Source organism: Oryzias latipes, chromosome 16 (assembly GCF_053564925.1).
Source record: "Oryzias latipes strain Hd-rR chromosome 16, Olatipes_Hd-rR_3.1".
Classification (NCBI taxonomy): Eukaryota; Metazoa; Chordata; class Actinopteri; order Beloniformes; family Adrianichthyidae; genus Oryzias; species Oryzias latipes.
Window position 1 is genome coordinate 8125238 of NC_136252.1, and position 24792 is coordinate 8150029.

A 24792-nucleotide genomic window follows, 5' to 3' on the forward strand; every position below is an offset into this window, starting at 1 on the left:
TACTGCACTGTCTCATTTTGTTGAAGTGACCTTTTTATAAAAGGGTTCCCAGTGCTCTTTTATTTATAATTATGCCGTTTTTAGCCAAACTCAAAAAACTGTGTGGTTTTCTAGGACATAGTTTCTGCAGATCAGCACGAGTTCATTAGATATTCACCACTGAGTTGTGGGCGGGACCGTTGGCACCTATAGCAACCCAGTCGCCCAGCCCCTCCCCGTTGCTGAGAGCTCTCTGTTTACACTCTGTCCCACCAGCGTACAGCTCCTCACAACCCCAACCTAAAAGAAACGGTACAACAAAAATGGTGAGCAATTTCGGAGCTACCCAGCCGTACAATTTAGATCCAGATTCCAGCTCGACGAAGATGTTCATGGATGATTTTGTCTGCAAGTGGAAGCATCAGAATCACAAATATCATCTTTTTCAAACGTCATTTTTTGGTCTGTTCCATATTCACAATGATTCAGAAAAGAGATACTCAGAAATGCGATTTTAATCTTAATTTTCTTCATAAATGTTTTCCATAATCAGTAAAAAACACAATTTTCATCAGAGTGGATCTTTAAATTTATAAACGGTAACATTTATTTTAAATGTAAGAATCATAACAATTAGCCTACCGTATATATTCACCAAGTTTGTGTTATTTCCCGTACTTTCATTCAATTTGACCAGTTTTGTGGTCAAATTTAACAGTAAAATGATATCATTAAAAAGCAAAGAGAGATTTTATTTTATAATTTGCATCCAAAGGAAATCTTATGTTTTTCAAAACAAAATAATACTGCAAAACACAATCATTAAAAAATTATCAAAACATTTTTGTTTTTCCAAAACAAAGGATCTCAGTCCAACAGCCGATCTGCGTTTCCTGCCGGCTGTGGTGGCGCGTGCCTGTCATCCGCGCTCACGGAGGCTGAGGCCGGAGTATGGTTGGAGCTCAGGAGCATTGGGCTGCAGTGGACTGTGCTGATCGGGGGTCCGCACTCTTGTGCTATCCTAGGCACTTTAACATTGGGAGTTGGGTCACCTAGACCCACCAGTCAGTGCCCTGAACCTTTTTTCTTCAGTGATTTGTGATCTTCACTGGTGTCCATGGATTACATGAAATCCTCTTCACCTTTATCCACCTTTGTCATGGTAGGGAGAACACGTAGGGATCAGGTTCTATGGAGTGATCTTTCTGCCACACTTACAAAAAAACTTTCTAAGTTGCAAGTGAAAATATTAAATATTTGCTTTTCAATAATTTTTTATTCTGCTTTGATATTCTGCTCTTTTACCCTCAATTTTGTCTTTTTGGATTAAGACGTTTTATTTTTTTTTTAATAATTCTAACATTAATTCATTCTTTCTTTCCTTCTTTTTTTAGCATTGGTTAATTTTTATTAAGTAAGATTAGTGAATTTATGGCATGTGTTTTGCAAACGCAAAAAAATTTTTTTTGTTTTCAAAAACAAATTGAAAGCAAAAATAAAATATCAAAGCAGAATAAAAAATGATTGAAAAGCCAATATTTTATATTTTCACTTGCAACTTAGAAAGTTTTGTGTGCAACGTGGTGGCAGAAATGTCACTCCATAGATGATGAGAGTAGACGCTGAAGCATAGCCTGAGGAAACATTCAGACCCAGCTTTTGGATGTATACTGTAATATTTCGACATCAACTCCAGCAGTTTCTAGAAACTTTCTGATTTCTCTTTGAGACTGAAAATAAAAGATTCTTGTCGTTCCTGCACCGCCCCCTCCTGGACTATAGACGCAATGACATTAAACAAAACAAAGCAAATGTTTTTATTTTTATATAATTTGTTTAAAAATAATTTGAACATTTGGGTTGAAATATTGATCTTCCCTTCATAAACGTAGTCATGACTACATTTCTGTAACTATTTGATGGTAGAAGCTGAGTTACAGAGAAATACTTATTCAAACTGAAACACAATTTTAAAATAATATAAATATAAAAAAGTTATACGAATGTTCATTTGGAAATGAACAGGAATATAAGACGCCTACCTGCACACGCACACAAACAATTGACCCCCTTAGGGTACAAAGTATGTACCTCATGCATCTTCTTTCACCTACATACATCAATATTTTGGTATGTTTTTGTTATAGAATGAGTGTTCTACAGTCCAATAAAGTTTGCAATTAAAAGAGTAATTGCAAAAAATTCTAAAATAAATTGTTTTCAGTTGAAACACCTTGATTGTTTACAACACTGCTGTTTTTCATTTTTGCTACCCTTTGAAATGGGATTGACCAACTACAACACGCAGTTTCTGAAATATTTTTTGAATAATTTCATCCGTTCCTTCAGAAAACATCAAAGTATGAACAGTGTTTCTGTGATCTGATATGTCAACAATGACATGTTATGCCGTCCGTTTAAACCTCTGAAGAATGCTCGATCTCTATCATGTAAGGGATGAGGTGTCCAGGCTGCCTGATCGGTTGGTCTCCCTCAAAGTCCAATCATTTCTGATAATGCAAACCTCATTGGGCCATTGTCTCGCTTGTACGGTCATTTACCATAGAAACAAATATCAATTCGATCATTAGCACTTGACATGCAGTGCGCTGCGTTGTCATGGTAACGGCCACAGAGCCTGCACCAACCTCCCTCTGTGGGAATGGAGGAAAGTGATATATACACTATGCATCATAAGTGAAACAAAGGGAAAGTTCACCTCTTCCCACCTGTTTTTGCCCAGATGATGAAGCAAAAGTCCAAATTGTTCAATTCCTCTGGTGTCTCATCTCCTCCTGAGATTCGCTACTGTCTAGCTGTTGTGACAAACTGTGGAATACGGTTTAATAAGAAGTTGTTTCTGGATTGCTCAGAAACGTCTTCCTACTGTTTTAAAAGTGTTAAATAGGAGCTCTCGCCTGATGGGGCTTTTTTCCCCTTTATTGTTTTAGATTGAAAATAATCCCCCCCGGTGGGATGATCTTTTACGCCACGTAAAAAATAATTATTAAGTTTTGATAAAAAGTTAATATAGTCACTTTTTTGTTGTATGTTGATCTCTTTAGATCAAAAAAAGTTAATTCATTAAAATAAATAATTATGGTTCATGATTAATGAAACACTCCAAAAAAAATCACGTGAAGGCACTATAGGATAACTCCAAATGATCAAATCCTTCAATTTAACTCCTCAAGCCATGTTCTCACATGAAACTTAGGGCCCGTACACACCGGGACGAATATTCGCCAGGCGTTATTCCCCAATGTTTTTCGCCACGTTTTTTGTGTTCACACCCAAGCGATTTTCGCTGACAATGAGCCGAGCGAACATGCAATTTCATTAGATGGCGCTTAATGTAAACAGAAATACTCCTGTACACAAGGTGGCGCTGCGCAACTTTACGCTTATTAAAGTCGCTTTTCACTCAGAAGAAGAGAGCAAGTATTTACGCGCTTGTCAGAATCATACAAAGAAAACATGAATATTTCAAGCACCAGTTGCTCCAACTGGTGCTTGGTTCGGGGATATTTTAGAATGTCCGTCATTATTTCTTAGCGGCAGTGTAGACGCTACTTGACGTCTATCTTCTTCGCTGGTATGTGTGCTCAGCAAGGCAGTTTTGTGTTTGAGCGCCCCCAAGTTGTGTTTTACTGTAACTTCAGAAGCTCCAGACACGTGTGCAATAGCGCTATTCTCATTGGTCGAATAGATTTCGACGCGATGCGTCGAAAAAAAAAACGAACCCGAGGCGTTTTTTTTTTTTGACGCGTGGCGTTTTTTCGCGTCGGTGTGCACACTCACATTGGTGCCCTTTGTTTAGTCACGAGGCGTTAAACGTCGGCAAAAATCGCCGGCGAAATTCGTCCCGGTGTGAACGGGCCTTTAAGCTGATGCCACCTTCACTGCTCTAAAACCTGCCCAACCTTTAGATAAGTGGTACGTCTCACAAAGCAGGTAGTTATGAAAATGTATTTCTCCTTTTACAAAAACCTTCTAGACCTTTTTTTTTTCTTCAAATCTGCAGTTTCACTGTTCTGCCTCCTATTTCTACTGTGTTCAAGTTCAGGGCCATTGTGGTCATCCCTCACACATTCTGCTCCAGGCCTTTACTGGGAGGAGGAGCGAGTTCAGCAGAGGACCGCCGTCCCAACACAGCTCCACAGACAGACTGAGGACGTCTTTTGTTGTTGCAACTCCTGACTGCATCAAAGGTTGCATCAAAGGTTGAATTGTAATTTTTGAAAGTTTTATGGTTTTATTGCAGTAGATTTTATTTTCCGAATATTTTATGGATGTCATGGTGCCTCTGTCAGTTCTCCTCCCCCTTCCCCTCTGCTCTGCTCCTGACTCCACCAGCTGTGACCACTTCACTCATCAGCCTCTGCTCTTCAAAAGGAGACCCAGCTCCAGTATTCAACGCCAGTTCGTTGCCCCTTATGGTGACTACACCTGGACCAAGATTCGAGATTCAAGAACAACTTTATTGATCCCCGAAGGTAAATTTAGTTTGCGCATGTCAAGTTTTTCTCGTTCTTTGCATTCCACTAACATTGTTCTCCTGCCTCAGGATTCCCCTTCACGAGAGTCACCTGTGTGGAAGTCACTCCGAGCTATTCCTGCATTCCTGTGGAAACGCCAGCCACCGCTAGCCGTGCTAGTACCTCCAGCCACGCCACGAGCCTCCCTCAAGCCCGGATCTTCATCACACCAAGACACCCATTCTCAAAAGGAAAATAAATTCATACTTACCGTTCACTTACCTGTATGTTCATTCTGGGTTCCAGCGTTTGGGTCTGCCACGCCTACAAACTATGACAATGGATTTATAAATATTTTACTATTTTTAACTAAAGGCTTTCACTATTGATAGTTTTTATGGCTTTATTCTTATTGTTTATTTTACTGTGTGTTGAATGCAAGCAGCTGGCCGCTTTTTTATTTTCTTTGGTATTAATAAAGCTCTTTATCTGTATCTGCTGGAATGGTCTGTGACTGATGGGGTTTCAGGCCTGGTTTCAAATTCTAACCGTGTTACTGGTTTGTTACGCTGTCATTCTCAGGAAACTCGCCTATCTTTGTCTCCAGATGTACTTTAAAAATGACAGAACTGTCCAGAACAGGATGACTTTTTAGGATCTACATATACTAAAAGATGAAACCGCACTTAGAAAAACAGACGTTTTCAGGCAAGCATGGTGTTTTATTTCTGTAGGTACAATAAAGAACTGAAGCTATAATCAATCAGCTGAACGGTCACACATTTTGTGGTGATGTGTGAAGATAAGATGTCCTAAAAAAGTTTTTAATTGGTAAAAAATGAGAAAAAAGGTCAAGAACAAGGCTATGGAAACCTTTTTCCTTCCACAAAAAGGACTAGAAACAAAAGTTTATATTTTATCGCATCTCCTGCAGCTTTTCCACCTCATTGACCACTATCACCAGCAGTGGTGACAGGGAGGACAACTGCCAGAACTCCAGTGGGATCTGACCCAAATGGAAGGTCAGGGTGCTGCCCCGGTCCCGCCACTCTGGTAAAAGGGGTGCATCAAAACCGGCGAGCAACATCACAGCTATGAGGCCGTACAGTTTAGATATGTGACGTGCATGAATACTCTCTAAAGGCAGCAATCTGAATAAAGGAATACTGTGATGGCAGCATACCCTGCCACACCCACAAACAACATGGCGGTAACCTCCCTTCAGCATTGCACACTTTCTTTTTAATTTTATTATTTCAGATTCTCTATTCTTGAATAATTGCACACATTTCTTTTAGTTAAAATATACATTCATTATCTATTTTCAATCATTTCTAGCACATGTACACTTGTTTAGTTTACTTATTTTGGTTTGTTTAATTAATGTCACCTGTTTTTGAGTTGCCAGTGCTGAGGGTGCTACTGGTCTCTACGGGTGTGGCTGAGGTTCTACTGCTGGAGCTGTGCTGTGAGGACTGGCAAAGGAGGAGCTCAAGTCTTCACAGCCTTTAAATACTCCAGCCAGGCAATTAGGAAGGCACCATCTACTGAAGCCTCCAGGGGAGAAACTAATGGACTTATTTAATGTTTATTTGCTTTGCATCTGTTGGTCATTATTTATTTTGTTCCACTTTTGATGATTTTCTCTTCCACTAAGAGACCAAGTTTTGTGTTTAGTCTTGTCTTTATAGTCTTTGTTAAATGTTTGTGTAGTCATGTTAGTTCCCCCCCATGTTTCTCAAGTGGTCTGATCAGCCACTATATATGTTCCCCTGTTGTGTCTTTGGTTAGGTCAGTTTTGTTTCTGTTACTTGGTCTGTTCAGTTGGTTAAGTTAAAGTTATTGCCTGAGTTAATTATGTTTCTGTTGACCTCTTTTAAGGGCCCAGTTTGTTAATCTTTTTACAGTTTTTGAGAAAAATTAAAACTCATTTTTGATAAACTTCTGTTGTCCTCATTGGCCGCTCGATCCCTCACAAATACTCAGAGATGCAATTTTAAGTTTCATTTTCTTTACATATGTTCTCCATCACGAATCACATTTTTCCTCAGAATGGGTCTTCAAAGACAATATTTATAAAATGATCAATGGTTTATGAACAAAACTATAACAATCAAGGCTAAATGAAGGCTAAAATGATGTCACTCACAGTCCATGTATAGAATACCTGACATGACCTCTTTTCATTGGATTTTCATTAGCATTTCCCTGAATAGGCGGAATGTGTTGCAGGACGATGTCGTCTTTTAACCCTTGTGCTATCCTATGACCCCACCCTTACATTGACGTGTTCTCCCTACCATGACAAAGATGGATAAAGGTGGAAAGATTTCATGTAATCCATGGACACCAGTGAAGATCATAAATCATTGAAGAAAAAAGGTTCAGAGCACTGTCTAGTGGGTCTAGATGACCCAACTCCCAATGTTAAAGTGCCTAGGATAGCACAAGGGTTAAAATCAGGAACATTCTGTGTTTCTCATTTAAACAATAACGTCCAAATATGATCTAACACTGTGATTTGTTTTATCTATTGCAGGGTGTGAGCTTCCGAGTGTTGAAGCAGTGCATTCTGGACTGCAGGGCAGACATGCTTACCCAGAGATTACATGTCAGGTTGAACTGAATCAAACGTTCTGCTGTGTGACTCTATCATCAACCAGAAGAAAAAGACAGATTTCTTTATCTCTTTTACAACAATTTACATGTGCTCTTCTATTACGTTTGTTGTATTTAAAACCATTTAAAAAGCCTGAAATTCTTTTTTCTTCTTCTTCAAAATAAGGTGATAATTGATATCTCATGTTTTCCTTCGCCAAAGCCTAGATTAGAAATCTCTGAATATCTTTGAACTTCACGACAAGCGAAGCTGATACGGCTCTGGGAGATTCAGGACAGGAATCCGTTTTTCTGTCTGTCTTGGCATGAGGACACAGTCAGTTCAGATCACATAGAGCAGAGACCAGAAATCTGGGACTTCTTCTAAGACTGGCTGTGGGTGAACATGCTGGCTCCGCTCTCTCCAATCTTCACACCAAAGAAGGCTGTAAGTAAAAAAAAAAAAAAAACTTTTTTTTTAACAGTGGGTATTTGACACAAACATTTCCCAGAAGCTGAATCAGTAACGTCTTGTTCTGTCAAGTTTGACCTCAAAGTCTCTTGAAGGTCTTGTCTTCCTGATGGTTTAAGATGATGAAGTATTTGTGTTTGTACAGAAAAGGCCTGATGATGACAAACCTCTTCACCTGCTTGTCATTTTATACATGATCAAATCACTTCAATATAAGAAAAATACCACAAGAACGGCAAACTCTGAAAGTCACAAAGGTTGAGTAGATGTTTCAGAAAAGTTGCTTCATAAAACTGGATCAGGGAAAACTTTTATTTAAGATCTGATTCTAAAATAGTTCCACTTGTCCCTGATTTTTTATTGTCAAAGTTAACATCTTGTTTTCTTGATTTCTTTTCAGAATTTAACAGATGTGTGTTTTTTATTCTTATTTTGAGCACTATCTATTGGTTCTGGGTTAGTTTGATATACGTAATATGATATATAATGATAATAAAAACTGAGTTCATCAGCTTTTTCGTAAATGCTCAGACCTTTTTTTTTTCCAGAGTAAACCAATGTTTCTCCAGCTAATAGATCATGTGGGTTTAAAAGAAGTCTAACTCTGTATTTTTTTTAAAAATATTTTTATATCACACTGTGAAAACTGATGAATTTGTGCCCAATAAAAAGAGGTGGGTTCTTTATCCTTTTATGGCATTTTCTTGTTTTGTTGGTGAACTAAACAAATATTTACTGGTTTTAATCTACCATTAACTCCAACACAAAGACGTGAATCGTCTGTCTGACATTAACGATCTTTGATCACATTCGGTCCCTGAAAAAGTCACAGAAATAAAAGGAGCACCTTTCATTGACATCACATCATACTACTGTGCTGCTCTCAGACCGACCAATCAGCGTGCGAGAGGAGGCCCCGCGCAGGCGCGCCCGTCCAATCAGCGAATAGCGTGAGCTCTGCTCACCCTCGCGCCTCTTCTGATTGGAGGATCGAGCGGCGGAGCGGGCGGGAAGGGAAAAGCTGCTAATCAGAAAAGGCCCGTCTTTCTAGTCATGAAATAATCATCAGCATCTCAGCTGTCAGGGAGGTTATAGAACCGCAGGTCCAGGGAGCGTTTTTTACATTTATGACAAGTTTAACCAGAAAACCAGCTCCGACCAAACCTCATTATTTCGATTATTTATTTACTTTCTGTTGAGAAGCAGCAGTTGATCGTCTATGTGTCTTTTTAAGAAAATATTTTAAAGATGTGGACTTTTCTAGGAGTGGCAACTTTTACATATTTGTATAAAAAATCCAACCTGGTTCTGTCTTACATCCCAAAGGAGCTGCTGATGATCACAGGCTTGTTTGTGGCAGCTGGGCTGCTGCTGTCTTATGTCAGGTTCTTCCACGGCCAGAAGCTCACAGTCTTCCAGGTGGTTCATTTAACTTTCAGCGCCTTGTCCTTCTTACCCCTGGTGAACCACTTAGTCCCTGAAAAAGCCCCACAGAGGAGCAGCACGGCGGAGAACAGCAGGAAAAAGGTAAGAGGCAGAGCTGTGGCAGTCAAAAGAAGAAAAAACCAACAACCCCAAAGCTGACTGTCTGTTGTTTTTAGATTTTTAATGCATTTAAATCATTGTGACATGTATTGATGTCAGCAGAAAGGATACATGCTTTTATGGATCTGTTTACAGAGTAAGAGGAGACGAGCAGAAGAAACGGAGTCTGCAGCTGAACCCTGTTCTTCAGTCTGTGGGGCCTCTGTGGCCCCGGAGCCGGAGCCGGATGTGGTGATCGTTGGGGCCGGGGTGCTGGGCTCGGCCCTGTCCGTGGTGCTGGCCAGGGACGGGAGGAGGGTGACGGTGGTGGAGAGAGACCTGAAGGAGCCGGACAGGATCGTGGGGGAGCTGCTGCAGCCCGGTGGATTCAGAGCTCTGAGGGATCTGGGACTGGAAGGTCAGCAAAAAGCGGGGGCTGGAGGTCATGAGGTCATGTCAGGTGGCGTTTCATTCCACTTTTTGTTGAAAGTGTCAATGCAATCAGAAAACCATGAGGCAGAGGGAAGGCCTTGATTAGCATCAACAAGATAAGGGCTTTTTGTTATTAAATTAATGTTATTTAATGGTTTTTACATAGCTGTAGGATTAAAAAAAACCTGTTACACTAACAGAAACTTCCTCCATGAAAGTGAATATTGATTTATGTAAACCACCTATATTAAGACTAAAAGCCATTGGGACACGGTTCTTACTGAATAAACACAGCGAGAACTGCTAAGTATCATTCATGTTCAGAAACAGACACTTTATTTGTCTATAAAATGTAGCTTTTATATATTTACAATAGGGGAATGATATCAGGGATTTTACTACAAATAACAGCTTCATTTACTTTAGACAGCGGCACACAGAAGTTCCTTTCAAAATAAAACACCTCCTGCTGCTACATTACTTTTTTAAAATGCCAAAAAGACGACAAACCCGACATTAACTATGATTATGGATGGATGGAGAATAGAATTAACCTTTTACCATCATTTATTCAACTCGTTTTCATTTTCTTTCAAAGCCAAAGAGCCACAGTGGAGGAATTAAAGAGCCGCATTTTGACATAGACACTTTTTAAACGTAGAAATCTTTTATTGTAAGAGGTTTGTGTGTGGTTTAGACTTTTACTGTCTGTTTTCTCCACACATCCACCAAAGAGAACATGGATCAAATTTAAATGCATTTGTTTAAAGTCTTAAGTCTAGAACCAACACAGGTTTTAGTGTGGTATTTAAAGGTCTTTAGCACTTTATCAACAGATTTTTAAACGTTGAATTATGGCAGTTATAGATGGGAAATTAAAATAAAAAAAGTTGGACAGTGAAGATCAAGTTTAAGATAAAAAATGTCTTGTTTTTCTCTCAGATTTTCGTGTTGGAACATTTCCACACTGGACTGTAGAACTGCAACAAACACTTTTTGGAATAAAAAAACCCAAACCCTTGTGCAGTCTTTAACCTTTGCGTGGAGTAACTGTCTGTGTTTCCTCAGCTTCAGTGGAAGGTCTGGATGCCCACCAGGTGAACGGCTATGTCATCCATGACATGGAGAGCAGCACCCAGGTGGAGATCCCGTACCCAGAGGAGGAGGGGCGTGTCCAGTGTGGGCGCGCCTTCCATCACGGTCGATTCATTTCAGGCCTAAGGAGAGCCGTCATGGCCGAAAAAAAGTACGGAGGCACCTTTCCTGACGATATATACAGTGTTTGAATACAGTAAAAGTGAATACACTGATGATTAAAGTGGCGTTCTCTGCACGGTCGAGGTTTGGTGCTCCATGTTTCTAACGGTCAACCTCTGCCCCCTAGTGTCAGGCTCATAGAAGGCACCGTGAACAGTTTACTGGAGGAGGACGGCTGTGTGACTGGAGTCCAGTACAGAGACAAAGACAGCGGAGAGCTGAAGGTGAGCGGCGGGGAACCTCGCCTAAGCAGAGGAGAGGCTGCTTTTAGCAGGGTGCGTCTGTGACGCTTGCCGTGAAACTGTCCCGCAGGAGATCCACGCCGCGCTCACCGTGGTGGCCGACGGCTGCTTCTCCAAGTTCAGGAAGAGCCTCGTTCCCGGGAAGGCCAAGACAACCTCACACTTTATCGGATGTCTGATGAAGGTAGGCAGAGGAAAGCATCCAAATGCAGACTGAAACTGAAATGACTGGTTTAAAAGATAAGATTCTATTGATGAGCAAAGCTGAACTCTAAACTGTTAAATGCAGCCAAATTTAGATCAATTAAGGATTCCTTTTTTCCAACCCAGTGCCTTTACTTGTAGAGCTTTGATGCAGATTTAGGACGTGCCAACCTCGTCAGACCCAGTTATGACCTAACTTTAGACACAGGAAACATCCCATGTGCCTCTAGAATATTCTCATATCTAAAGTACTTTATAATCAACTGCTAAAATGATCTGCAGGGACAGTTGCAGAACAACATGCCCTGACCACTACCCGTCCACCGCCGTGCTTTTAAAGCTGCTCACAGTTCTGATACTGTGATACAGATAATCCAATAATAATAATCTGAAAGAGACTTTCTCAGAAAGAGGATTATTCTACTGTGAACTGATGTTTATTTGAGATCAAACTGGCAGAATGAATGAGCTAAAAGAGGAGAGAGACTCCACAGTGGATGTGCTGTCCAACGTCCTAAATGTCCACTGTTGTGCTGCCCCCCCCACCCAGGACTGTCCGCAGTTCAAAGCCAACCATGCGGAGCTGGTGCTGGCCGACCCCAGCCCGGTGCTGATCTACCAGATCTCCTCCTCTCACACCCGGGTGCTGGTGGACATCAGGGGGGAGCTGCCTCGCAACCTGTCCGAGTACATGGCGGAAAAAATACACCCACAGCTGCCAGGTAATGCAAACCAGACCGTTGGTCGTTACATCTGGGTTAGATCGGATTGTGTAACCGTAGATGTCCAGCCGCCTTTAGCCTGGAGAAGAAAAGCTGCAGTCTGAGTGAAATGTTGAGCTGAGATCAAGCGGCTATGATGCAGGAATCCATGCAGACTGCGTCTGCTGCCTGTTCCTCTGGGGAGGAAGCAGCTGAAGGCGTCGACATCCTGCCCAAGTATCAAAGCAGCTCTGAAGACTTTGACTGAGGTCCAGCTGGAGTAGAGGAGTCAGCCCCGCTGATGCATTGAGAAACACTCAGACGCCCAAAGAAACGTGTTGGTTCCCAGCATGCACCTGCAGGGTTTCCTCCAGACCAGTGACAGGCGTCCTGCCTTCATGTTCTTTCCTTCCAGAGCACCTGAAAGAGCCCTTCATGGTGGCGCTGCAGAACGACAGACTCCGGTCCATGCCCAGCAGCTTCCTCCCTCCCTCCCCCGTCAACAAACCAGGTACTGAGGTGTGGTTGGAGCCGTCGCAGATGTTGAGGCAATATCTGTGCTGGCATTTTGAACAATATTAGTATAACCTTAAAGTTTGAACAGGAAGTCGTTTTTTTTGCACGCAAGACCAAGTACCATTTCATTCCATTTTGCAGGCGTGCTGCTGTTGGGTGATGCCTACAACATGAGGCACCCTCTGACGGGGGGAGGGATGAGTGTCGCCCTCAATGACGTCCGGATCTGGAGGGGTCTGCTGAAGAACATCCCAGATCTGTACGATGACTCCGCCCTGCTGCAGGTGCTCCCAACATGACTGTTCTCTCACAGGAAACCATAAAACTGCATCCATCTCTCTGGAAATCATCAAAAATTGGGGCATAAATGCATAATCCTTCATTACCTTCTGGACATACCTGCGGTTTTACGCCGTTTTTCCCCCCCTCTTTTCTCAATAGGCAAAGAAAAAATTCCACTGGGAACGCAAGTCATCCCATTCTTTTGTGGTGAACGTGTTGGCGCAGGCTCTGTACGAGCTGTTTTCAGCCACCGACAGTGAGTCCCGTCTGCCTCTGCGGCCCACAGACAGACAGACAGAAAAGAGTGTGGTCTCATCCTCTGGTTTGCTTCTGACAGGTTCTCTTCATGAGCTCAGAAAGGCCTGCTTCCAGTACTTCAAGCTGGGTGGAGAGTGTATTTCTGGGCCCATCGGACTTCTCTCTGTGTAAGCATCAATCACTGATCTTATCGCCTTCATCCCTCGGGGAGCCTGCTCAGCTTTGACTTTCCAGGAGTCCAAAAGAGCAAAAGCCTCATTTTGCATAACAAGAAGAACAAGTTTAGGGAATTGCACCAAAACCTAAATGACCCAGAGTCATTAGTTCAGGTTCTTCTACATTTTTGCCACATCAAGTCGAGACAAATCAACAGATTTTTTTCTGAGCTTCCTTTTTACAGAGAACAAAGTAAGGATTCACTGTATGTGTCCGGAAAAGCTTCTGAATGTTTCCTGAGTGTCAAGTGTGTCTGCAGCCCACTATCCCCTCAGGATATGGGCCAAATACTGTGAGGAAATGTCACCCTGTGGGCTCTCAAAGCCTTAGATTGTGGCTTTAACTTCTTCAGAGGCCTCCAGTCTGCATTATTAGAGTTCAGACATCTGACTGCTCAACAAACTCTGCTCTACGTTTTCCTTTTTCCAGCTAACGCACCGCATTCTAGCTGTTTTTAGATCAGCATCAAGGCTTTCATGTTTATGAACCGGCCAGACAGTCGCTGTCATTAATGGTAAACAAGCCCAAATCAGTTTGAAATTGGTGTTTTTAGCAAGTTCTTGTAGCATTTTTCTGATGATGAAAGGCATTTCTGAAGAAAAGTAAGATTAAAACTGCAGTTCTGAGTATTTCTTCATGAAAAAAATACTGCATAAAAATGTGTGACCTAGAAAATACACTGGGTGGGCCTCAAGCTCCCTGCTCTGCTCCATTCTGATGCATCCACTTCCAGACACATAGATCCATGTTTGTCTTTGTTTTCCTCGTCTGAGCTGGAATCTGGATCTAAACTGTACGTATGGATAGCTTCAGTACTGCTCGCCATTTTTGTTGCACCGCTAATGTTAGGTTGGGGATGTGAGGGGCTGTGAGCCTGTAAACAGATGGGTGACGGGATGTGGGGGCGGGCTTACTCTGCACTAACAGTCCCGTCTACATCTTAGAGGGGAATTTCTAATGACGTCCTGCCGCTCTGCAGAAACCATGTCCTAAAAAACATCACAGGTTTTTTGAAATTTTGGCTAAAAATGGCAAAATCATAATATAAAAACCACTAGAAAAGCTTTGAAAATACACAAAAGTGGGTCTTTAGACAAATTTAAGGGGCGGACGTCTTTTTTATTTTTTTCCTACATCACCTCTAATTAAAACAAGTGTTTTTAGCGCTTCTTGTGGTCTTTATCCCATAAATGAATTAAGGAAAAAAGGGTCTAAAGGGTTAAACAGACATAAAAAGCATTATTCCTTCTTCATGCTGGTTTATGACTTCTCTAAATTCATCATACGGGTGTTTTATAATTCCGAATATTAGATTCCAAATACCTCTGTTTACATGCAGGTATTCTGGGTTATCTTGAATTTTCAGACTTTTGTGTGTTTCTCTGTTCCTGTCATCGTCGTCCAGCTTTGTGTCCGTTACCTCTTTACTGTGAGGCTGAACCAAACTGAATTTTTCTTTTTCCCTCAAAGTGATGTTAAAAAGGTGATCTAGACATAAAAAAACGATCATGTTATCTGCATCATCTGAGGGTAGAAAAGCCTTTTCCAGATTCTAAAATGAGCTTTTAGCTCTCTGAGTGAAAATGTTTGTTTGAAGAAGGTTTTACAGCCTTCTTTTTTTCTATCCACAATATCTTTTTTGTTTTGTTTCTAGGCTGACACCGAAGCCCATGACCCTCATTGGACACTTCTTTGCGGTGGCGCTCTACGCGATCTACTTCGCCTTTAAGTCTGAATCCTGGAGCACCAAACCTCGAGCTGTGTTCAAGAGCGCGGCCATCCTGTACCGAGCGTGCACGGTCATGTTCCCGCTCATCTACTCTGAACTCAAACACCTGCTTTACTGACTGAGGAGCCGAGCGCACGGACGCACAAGGGTTTGTGGTCTGAGACCCCCTGGCAAAAATGTATCGCCTTGGAGGGGATTATTCCTTTTTATGTGAATCGTTTTTACTGAAATTTAACAAAATATTCCAATTGTTGGTGTTTTAAAGTGGACCTCAACTCCACAAAGCCTTGGTGAAGCCGTTTGTGCTTAAAAAAATGTGCCTGTCTGCAGGAGACATGCCTTAGCTCAGGAATTTGCCTTTTAGGCTAACAGAGTATTACAGTGATGAAGAAAGCACATAATAGGATGTCAGACGGTACGGCATCAAAATCATGTTTATTCTGCATTTTAAACGTGTTTTTCAGAGTATTTTTTATCCTTTTGCTGTGCAAAATATCCAATGAACTCTATTTTTAAAAGACTTTGTTCTCCAATGTAAATAGTAGTTTCTATTCCTGGGAGGAATCATAAATATGACCTGGCCCCTGTATGAAGCTCAGGAGGTTCTTGTCCCGCGCTGACAGGGCCTTGTGTGATGCCTTCTGTCTGCATTTGCAGGTTAGAATGGAAATAAATGTCATTGGAAGAGGCTGGAAGAACTGCTGTGTGGTTGTCGCACGTGATCTTAACACTTTCACATAAGGAAATGTATATGGGGGTAAAAGTGAGATCAAAATTCAAAAATCCAACAGTGCTTGGGGCTTTTATAAAGCTTTTACTTTCTTAATCCTGCTTTTTTAAGTAGTCAGGAGATTTGAACAGTCAGAAGATCTTGTAACATCTCTAACCAGTAGATGGCGCTCAGTGACAGCTGGCAGAGCCACTCTGGAGTTCAGATCTTGATTACAGCCCCCTGCTGTGCAGGACAATTTCAATAGAGAACTCATTACAGCAGAATAAGATGAGTTTACAAAATAAAAGCCTTTTAAGGTCTTTCTGCAGTCCCCGGCCCCCCTTCTGTAACTCTTCAGCAGCTCAGATAAACATCACCGTTGACCTGGATCACTGCAGGCTTCCCACGCTCAACAACTAACAAGAACCTCAGAGAGATTGAGGATCCACTTTAGATCAGGGAGGTCACAGGAAAGTTCCTCCAAACACGATCCTGCTTCTGCGAGTTTAGGTCTGCATCATCACATGTTTGAAAAAGCTTTAGCTGCTTCAAAGAAAGTTTGACTGGAAAGTCCAATGCTTTCAGCGTTACAGTAGTTTAATTTCTAAAATGTCTTAACATGATGGTAGTAGTGAAAAAAGCTGGATTTGGTGGAAAGGAGGGATCAATATCAGATAATTAAAGTCCCACTCAGATTATCTTTTGATCTATTTCCTAAGCCTTCCCCGTGGTCTTTTAGTATATGATTATGCCGTTTTTAGCCCTAATCAAAGAACCTGTGTTGTTTTTTAGGACATAGTTTCTGCAGAGCGGCAGTAGTTCATTAGAAATTCACCTCTGACTTGTGGGGGGGACTGTGGGCGGAGCAAACCTGCTCCCCCTTCCTGTCCTCGCTGCTGAGAGTTCTCCATTTACACACTATCTTCTGCTAGCTTACAGCCCCTCACACCCCCAACCTAAAATTATCCATGCAACAAAATTGGGGAGAAATATCGTAGAAATCCAGCCGTGCAGTTCAGATCCAGATTCCAGCTCAGACGAGGAAATAAAAAGATGTTCACAGGTTGATTTGTCTGCAAGTGATGCATCAGAACGGAGCGATCTTTTTCCAACTGCATCATTTCGTCTGGTCCTGATTCACAGCGATTTGAATGTTCCAGTATTTCAAAATGCAATTTTAATCTTAATTTTCTTTATCTGTGTCCTCCATCATGAGAAAAAGGCTGCAAGAACATTTTAAAAACACCAAAAAACAGGATTTTCAACAGTTGTCTGTAACCCTTGTGCTATCCTAGGCACTTTAACATTGGGAGTTGGGTCATCTAGACCCACTAGACAGTGCTCTGAACCTTTTTTCTTCAATGATTTGTGATCTTCACTGGTGTCCATGGATTACATGAAATCTTTCCACCTTTATCCACCTTTGTCATGGTAGGGAGAACACGTCAATGTAAGGGTGGGGTCATCTAAGATAGCACAAGGGGTAAACTTTGTTCTATCCTGTGGGGTCAAGATGACCTCACTCACCTCCATAGTCAACTGTCAGCTCTATCCGAACAAAATGGAAGAGTTTGGGAACAACAGCAACTCAGGCACCAAGTGGTAGACCACGTAAACTGATGGAGAAGGGTCGGTTGATGCTGAAGCTCATAGTGCCAAAAGATCACCAACATTATGCACGGTCAATTGCTGCAGAGCTCCAGACTTCATGTGACCTTCAGATCAGCCCAAGTTCAGAATGTAGAGAGCTTCATGGAATGGTTTTCCATGGCCGAGCAGCTGCATCCAAGTGCAATGCAAAGCGTCGGATGCAGAGGTGTAAAGCACGCCACCACTGGACTCTAGAGCAGTGGAGACGCCTTCTCTGGAGTGATGAATCACGCTTTTCCAACAGGCAATCTGTTGGACAAGTCTGGTTTGGAGGTCTTCAGGAGAACGGTACATTTGGGACTGCAGTATGAAGTCTTGTGGAGGTATTATGGTGTGGCTTGTTTTTCATGGCTTGGCCCCTTAGTTCCAGTGAAATGATTTTAGGATACCACAACATTTTGGACAATTCCAAGCTTCCAACCTTGTGGGAACAGTTTGAAGTGGGTCCCTTCCTCTTCCAACATGACTGTGCACCAGAACACAAAGCCAGGTCCATACAGACATGGATGACAGTCTGATGTGGATGAACCTGACTGTCCAGCACGGAGTCCTGACCTGGACCCCATAGAAAACCTTTGGGATGAATTAGAGCGGAGACTGAGAGTCAGGCCTTCTCCACCAACATCAGTGTGTGACCTCACCAATGAGCTTCTGGAAGAATGGTCCAAAATTCCTAGAAACACACTCCTGAACTTTGTGGACAGCCTTTCCAGAAGAGTTGAAGCTGTAAAAGCTGCAAAAGTTGGACTGACATCATATTGAACTCAGGGTTAGGAATGGGACGCCACTTTAGTTCAGTACTTTTGGTGATAAAGTATACGTCTCAGACGTGGATCAAGAATTTGGAAACAAACGTGTGTCTGTGTGCGTTTCCCCTTCAACTGAGCCGCTGCTGAGAGCAGACCGACAACTGAATCATTACAACAATTAATTCAACTTTATTGTTAATTATACACCACTGATACATTGTTCTGGTGAAACAATCGAAAGAATTCTCCATGTTCTACCTGTGACGTTCCACAAGGACACAAATACTGGTGTGGAAGACCAGAATAAAGGGTAAAGGGCTCCACAGGGGAGGGGAGGGTCCCGTCCTGTACACCCTCCTGCTTCTCTGCAGCATCCGCCGCCCGACAAGCGTGAGGAGAAACTCAGACCGGCTGCGCGTTTGGTCAGCCTCCTACCACAGGAGACCTGCGTGGGGGATTTCCCTGCGGCGGCAAACTTCCCACCAGCGAGATCTAAACGATACAAAAAAAACCTAAACAAAGAAAAAGACTGTACAGCTACTGCTAGAGAATCTAAGAGTCTGGTCTCAACGCTTTCACACCAGATTAAAGTGCTAGAAGCAACCCACCAATCCACACTTTGTTTATATTTATATATATATATATATATATTTATATAGCATTGTGTATTTTTATATATAGGAACAAATCTACTATTTTAACATTAATTTACAGGGTAATATACATTATATAGTAACAGCTGAAATATCAGCACAAAGGTATCACTGTCACACTCAACAGCAACGTATATACGATTATATATCCCCATATATAATCATATATATCTGTATACAATTGTCATATATGCATGTAAAACAGCTAACCACGTCTCAGGCTTTGTGTATCAAGGAAAGCTTCACCAGTTTCTCTCTTGAAAGAGTGACGGGCGGCGGCGAAAGTGCCACGACCCACGGGTCATTTGAGGTCACAGGACAGTTATTTGCATATTCCACAAATCTATTGCAACACGTTACTGTCTACGAACAGTACAGCTCGCATCCTGCGAGAGGAGCCGGCGATAACTGGACTCACACGTACACCCACTGAACAGAACGTTACGACGATGGATGGTCTGGTTATAGCTATGTGCTTCCCCATGGTGTGCTGTGACGGGGAACGACGGGAGGACTACGATACACAATACTCAGAACGGAGAAGGACCGCGCCCGCCTCCGCTGCTCGCACAGCAGATGCCCTCAGAGTTCATCTTCACCACGTCCAGCTGCTGATGAGCCTTTTTCCCCCCAATCGCTGTTCTTTGGATACTCCACTCTTCAGAATAAAGGAATGTGTTCAGCCGCTCCTCCAGCTGAGTCTCCAGGCTGCCAGCACAGTGAGTGAAACCCCACCAGGGAGGCGGGGCTTCTGAGAGGGCGCCAGGAGCTACTTGAGGTTCTGATCGAGTTCAAGGGATGGTCTGGTCGTCTTGCAGCGTTTCCAGCCCTCACTTCCGAGTCCTGGCCCCACCCCACCCCTCCTCTCAACCCGGCGCCACCCCTTCTACTCTGCAAAGACGCTGCACAAGGCTGTAACAAGATACACACAAAGGTAATTTTCCACAAAGAAAAACAAAGCTGCAGTAGTAACGCACAACAAGCATCCAAATCGCTGGCTTCCAGACCCGGGAGTCCTGGTGATGTGCAGCCAGGTTTGGGGCGTCGCAATTGTTCAAAAACGAGGACTCCTCAGTTTGTCCTTCACTTTTTTTTTTTATTCCCATGTTTTGCAGCGCTGTGTTATTCAAAAGCCCATATCTCAATGTCCTGCACGACGAAATCCTCCTTTTTGGAGAGCATGGGGTTCCCGAAAGTCTTACAGGAGTGACTCCTGCCGTGGTAAAGGTCTCCGTCCAGCCACAGGCCGAACTCCCCGCTGGAAGAGAAGCACAAGGACAAGAAGCTTAAAAATGAGATCAAGACTCCTGCTCAGTTTTTACAAACAACCAAAGCTCTCTGAAGCTCCGCCCCATAGCTCGGGTTCAGCTTCTTCCACATTTGTGTGAACAACTGAGAGCATCTCAGAGACATTTCTGTAGAAGAGCCTCACCTTCCTCCACCAAAAGCTAAAGAGTCCATGTCCCCCTTCATGAAAAACATGTTGTCTCCTGTCCATTTGTACACCTGCAGAGACCACAGCAGCACACATCAGCACTAGAAAAGCAAACACACCAAACTCTCTGGGATTGTTGTACCTCAAACTCAGGGTAGAAAGTGAAAAGGAACGTCTCTCCGGTTCCGTAGAAGCCATCGCTGACCTTAAAGGGTTCAGAAGCCAGAGCGCCAAACACCTGAGGAGTTTTAGAAACCCCATTAGCCTCGTGACGCACACAGCGGAGTCTTTCAGTAGAATCTTGCCGCTCACCTGGCCGTCGCTGTCCTTAATGACCATGAGCACCGGGGTGTCCTGGCCCTGCATGGCTCTGTACAGTGTCTTAATGCTCATGCCATGCTTCGCCGTACCGAACGCCAGCCTCCAGGGATACCCAATGGTCCGTGGTGGGAGATTCTTGGCAAGCTGGGAACAAAAAATATGTTAAATGAGGATGGAAAAAAAATTCAAACACAAAAGAAAAGGCCACTGAAGCTCAATTTCCCGTGTGGTGACCTTTAAACGGTCTGCCGTTTGAAGAAAAAGCTCAAAGAGCCGAGAGGAGGATTACAGGACAGAGGAGGCCCTAAAAGACCCATCAGCAGCCGAAGGTCACCAGGGGAACAAGCCAGAAAAGTAAATGGAGCGGTGCCGACGAAAACCCGTAACTTTATGAATGACTGCTGAAGGAAAACAAACGTTCTGCTCCTCCTAAAACAGATTTATCAGCTTCGCTGTTTTCTCCCTGCCTCGCCTCCCTCTCCTCTCCTCTCCAGAGGTGGAGCTGAAGCAGCTGTGGAGTGAACCGAAGACACAAACCCAATCCAGATCACCTCAGCGGAGCACAGAAGGGGCCTTGCGGCCTTCTGCAGGTCAGAGGGTTCAAATGGGACCGCAGTACCAACATCATCTGCAGTGTCTGTGAAGCTACGTCCACCAGAAACACGTGTTTGAGTGACCACTTCCAGTGAAAAGTCGACGCAGACACATGCACATTCTGGGATTCATGAGTTGCTACAGTCAGTTTTTGGGCTCTATGTACAAAACACAAAGTTAGTTCAGTTGAACTTTGGCCAATCGGGGACTTGGATTAGGCAGTGACGTTTGGGTAGCGTCCAATTCAGAACACAGAAGTGCTGATCGTTTGATCACGGAGGAGAAATGAGTAATTGTGGTTTAGGCCCGGCTGGAATTTCCCATGTTGCACCACTGATGCTAGGTTAGGGGGTGTGAGGGGCTGTAAGCTAGCGGGAGAGCGGGTCAACAAAAGAATGAGGGGACATCAGCAGGGAGTCCCGGCTTTAACTCAGAGGTGAATTTCTAATGAACTCCTGCCGCTCTGCAGAAACTGTGTCAAAGGGAAAAAGGTTTTTGAGTTTTGCTAAAAACTGCGCCATCGTAAGGAAAAAACACTGGGAACACTTTGAAAACACATCAAAAGATGATTGGAGTGGAATTTGAACAGAACAAATGTAAAAATGGTTTTAATGCATCACTGTCACTCTTGTAGAGTTTAAATAAATCTGAACTGAAAACACAGATAACTACTGTACTTCTGCAACAGTCCTTGCCGTGTATCACATGCAAACATTGATCTCAAACTGCATTAAAGCAGGTTTTCTGTCATCAAGCGCGGTGGCAGCATGTAGCAGAGTCACATCCATGACTACGAGCATGTGTCACAGATCCCACTCTGAACCCTCGACCCTCAGCCAACACAAAGCACGGCACACAGGAAGAGGAAACTGCAGCTATACGGTTGTGAATGGTAAATATGTGGAAGTGTGTGGAGGTGAGATGTTCTTTCACTCCACAAAGCTTACACTCATTAGCCCCACTGGCAGTTCCATTTGTTAGCATGACTTCCAGGTTCTCTGTTTTTGCACATTAGTTTCTATTTTGGTTTAGGATGCAAATAGGCCTGAAGGTTCGTCCCTGTGGTATTCAGGTTTGAGCATTCAGCTGCTGGGAACTTTTCTGGATGGAGTATGTCAGATGTGTTCTCAGACCGCTGTGACGTCTGACAACCAGAGTTCTTCCAGAGAACTTCAGACCCATGCTGCCATGGTGGAGCTCAGCCTGAAAGCACCAGAGAAGTGGCACGGAAAGCAGAGACGAGCTTTTGAAGCAAGGCTGCTTAAAGTAACCGTTGGTAGAGATTTTCAAAAGGCCACAAAGACAAAGATTCAATCCTCTATGAGGAGATGTGTCCCGTCTGCTGATTAAAGCCTGTTCTGTGTTTTGGTGGTGCTCTTTTTACCAAAGAGACCACCATGCAACAGTGGGAAGACGTAAGTAGAAGATCTGACAAAGCTTTCCTATAAAACTGAAACATCCAGGCATGAGAGACCCCTGTTTTGGTCTCATTGATGTGCAAGAACGCGCTTATCCGACGTCTTAAGCTACGTTGACTCCGGATGTGCATGTGTTGCACGTTCAAGAACGCGCTGTATGCGGTTTCATGTACACACATTCAGCCAATGGTGGTCGCACACCGGACAAGAAGGGAGCGGCAGGAAGGGGCTTTTACAATGACGTTGCATCCAAAGTGGGCGCTTGAAATGCAAGTCGGTGCGGCCGGTGGGAATGTTGCTTTATAGAAATGAAGCAGCCGTATGGAAGCAGGAAAAACAACAACTATGAACTACATCAGAGGCAGTAATTTCAGCAGAGATCCATTCATGGCTGGAGCTGTTGAAGTGCAGGTTTGTTCAGGAGCCTCTACCTTTTCTATCTGGTCTGCCTCTAGGAGATCACTGGGCTCAGTGAGGTTGGGTTTGAAGGTCTCGGGCTCCAGCTCAGCTTTGATGGATGGTCCATGCTTGGAGTTCACCTCTTCCTTGGTCGTAATCTGAAAGTGCAAATGACAGTTAGCGATCCAATCTTAACAATTGGTTCTGCATTACATCAGGCGATTGACTTCAAAACACAAGTAAAGCTGTGTAAACAGCTGCAATTATCGACAAACAACTTACAAGTGAAGGGAGATAATGATCTCTGCAGAGTGAACAACGCTCTGCTAGCTGGATGTCAGAGATGGAGCGCTAAACCAGTGGTGAACCTCATAAAGTCGACTCAAAGGCGGAGATTTTCAGCTTTTAAAACAGGCCTTTTCACACTGAAAATCTCGTGTTTTCCAGCAGAACTAACCCACCAACTGTCTGATGAGGACAGATGAACAACATCCAGTCGATTCATCACCAGGACTAGTTTGCAAAAAACCAAACAGCGCAGAAGCTGCTTGAGAGACGAGTATGCAAAGAGAATTAAAGTCAAGTCAATGAATACCGTAATTTCCGGACTACAAGCCGCTACTTTTTTCCTGCGCTTACAGTCCTGCGGCTTATTCAGTGACGCGGCTAATTATTGGATTTTATTGGCGGCCGCCGTGTACGTATTTATGGACACAGTGAATGGTTTGAATTCTCTAACATCAAACACAAGTCATTTGTTTTTCAACACACCTCTAAGCAGCCAAACAGCATGGACCTCACTTCAGGTCTTAGACACTTCAGTCATGGTTCAACAAAACGAAACACGCATGTCCAGCCGCATCCCAGAATCCTTTGGTGCCATTAGACCCAACGTGCACGTGATCGCCGCTACAATATGATGAAGCTTTCAAGTTAAAAGCAATCGTTAAAAGCAGCGTGAAAAAATCACCAACGGGTTTGGAAAAGCCGGTCAGCTGCGTGACGGAGAGAACAGCGCATGGAGGGAATTTACCTCTGAGTCATGGTGACTCGGCTGGCTGCACGTAAATATGTGGCAATAATATCAGCCTTTATTTTGTCGGGACACGACTGGAAACACAAATTGACGTGGTGGTGTTAACGGTTTCTAAGGACTGAGCAGAGTTTTGCATTGAAACGCTCACAGCCTCCGTGTGAGCTGGAGACTGCGTGTCGTGTGAGCTGCGGGGCCGATGGCAGTCTGAAGGCTCCCACACGTAACAACGCATCCGCCCCTCATACACAAAACGTACAGTATTAAGTCCGATTGCTCTGCACAGACACGATTTGCTCCGTCCACCGGCGCAATGGGGACGAAGCGCTCCTCCCTGTAGCCGCGCTGGCCAGAGCTGTCGGAGTAGATAGGAAGGGGAGACAAGGAGCGCGCGGGAGCGCGGAGGCGGCGAGCCATTCTGCAGGCTGCAGCCAGGGCTTACTCGAGGCGTCCGCGGAGCAAGTGTTTGTTGTGGAAGGAAACTTCTGACCCACGCGCCGCGAGGAGGCGCGCGTATCGCGCTGAGGCGCGCGCTTTTCAGTCGTCGCTGCTTTATTTTACTAGCGTGTTTTTTAAACAGCCCTGTTACTCCCATAACGCTGCCGCGACACAAGCGGAAGGAGAGCTTTACCCGTTCACCCCTCCATGCACTGCTGCTCATTCTTAAACACGTACAACAGAATGGCGAGCCGGGCGTTGGCCCCGCCTTTAGCCCCTAAGACTCATGGGAAATGGGGGATCGGGGATGTAAATTTCCTCATCATAACTGAGGGATGTAATGTTGATTATATGGTTACTGTTTGTAATTTTATGTGTGATACCTAGATTGTCAATAAGTTAAAAAAAAATAATAAAAATAAAAACCATAACTGAGGAACTTGTGAACAGAATAGAGGTGCATACTGTTTGGCAGATGCAGATAAACTCAAAGACATGAGCC

The 24792-nt window shown here is 43.5% G+C and overlaps 2 protein-coding genes across 16 annotated transcripts in view; one reads left to right on the forward strand and one right to left on the reverse strand.

The window, feature by feature from the left end:
• Positions 1–8424: 8424 nt before the first annotated feature.
• On the forward strand, positions 8425–15583 carry sqlea (squalene epoxidase a). The gene is made up of 11 exons (XM_004077709.4): positions 8425–9054; positions 9208–9469; positions 10552–10729; positions 10868–10964; positions 11053–11166; positions 11737–11908; positions 12303–12398; positions 12545–12687; positions 12845–12941; positions 13023–13110; positions 14814–15583. Exons 1-11 carry the CDS (start codon positions 8776–8778, stop codon positions 15004–15006), a joined length of 1719 nt encoding a protein of 572 aa, XP_004077757.1. The 5' UTR covers positions 8425–8775; the 3' UTR covers positions 15007–15583.
• A 2582-nt stretch (positions 15584–18165) lies between these two features.
• oxr1a (oxidation resistance 1a) overlaps positions 18166–24792 on the reverse strand; it is a 203846-nt gene continuing 197219 nt past the window's right edge. For all 15 annotated transcript variants that reach the window (XM_078933866.1, XM_023964503.1, XM_023964498.2 and 12 more), the window contains 5 exons: positions 22852–22977; positions 20400–20552; positions 20230–20325; positions 20085–20158; positions 18166–19910 (listed from right to left, as the gene is read on the reverse strand). In XM_078933866.1, coding sequence (XP_078789992.1) covers positions 19775–19910; positions 20085–20158; positions 20230–20325; positions 20400–20552; positions 22852–22977 — 585 coding nt within the window. In that variant the 3' untranslated portion in view covers positions 18166–19774. The remainder of the gene's footprint in view (positions 19911–20084; positions 20159–20229; positions 20326–20399; positions 20553–22851; positions 22978–24792) is intronic.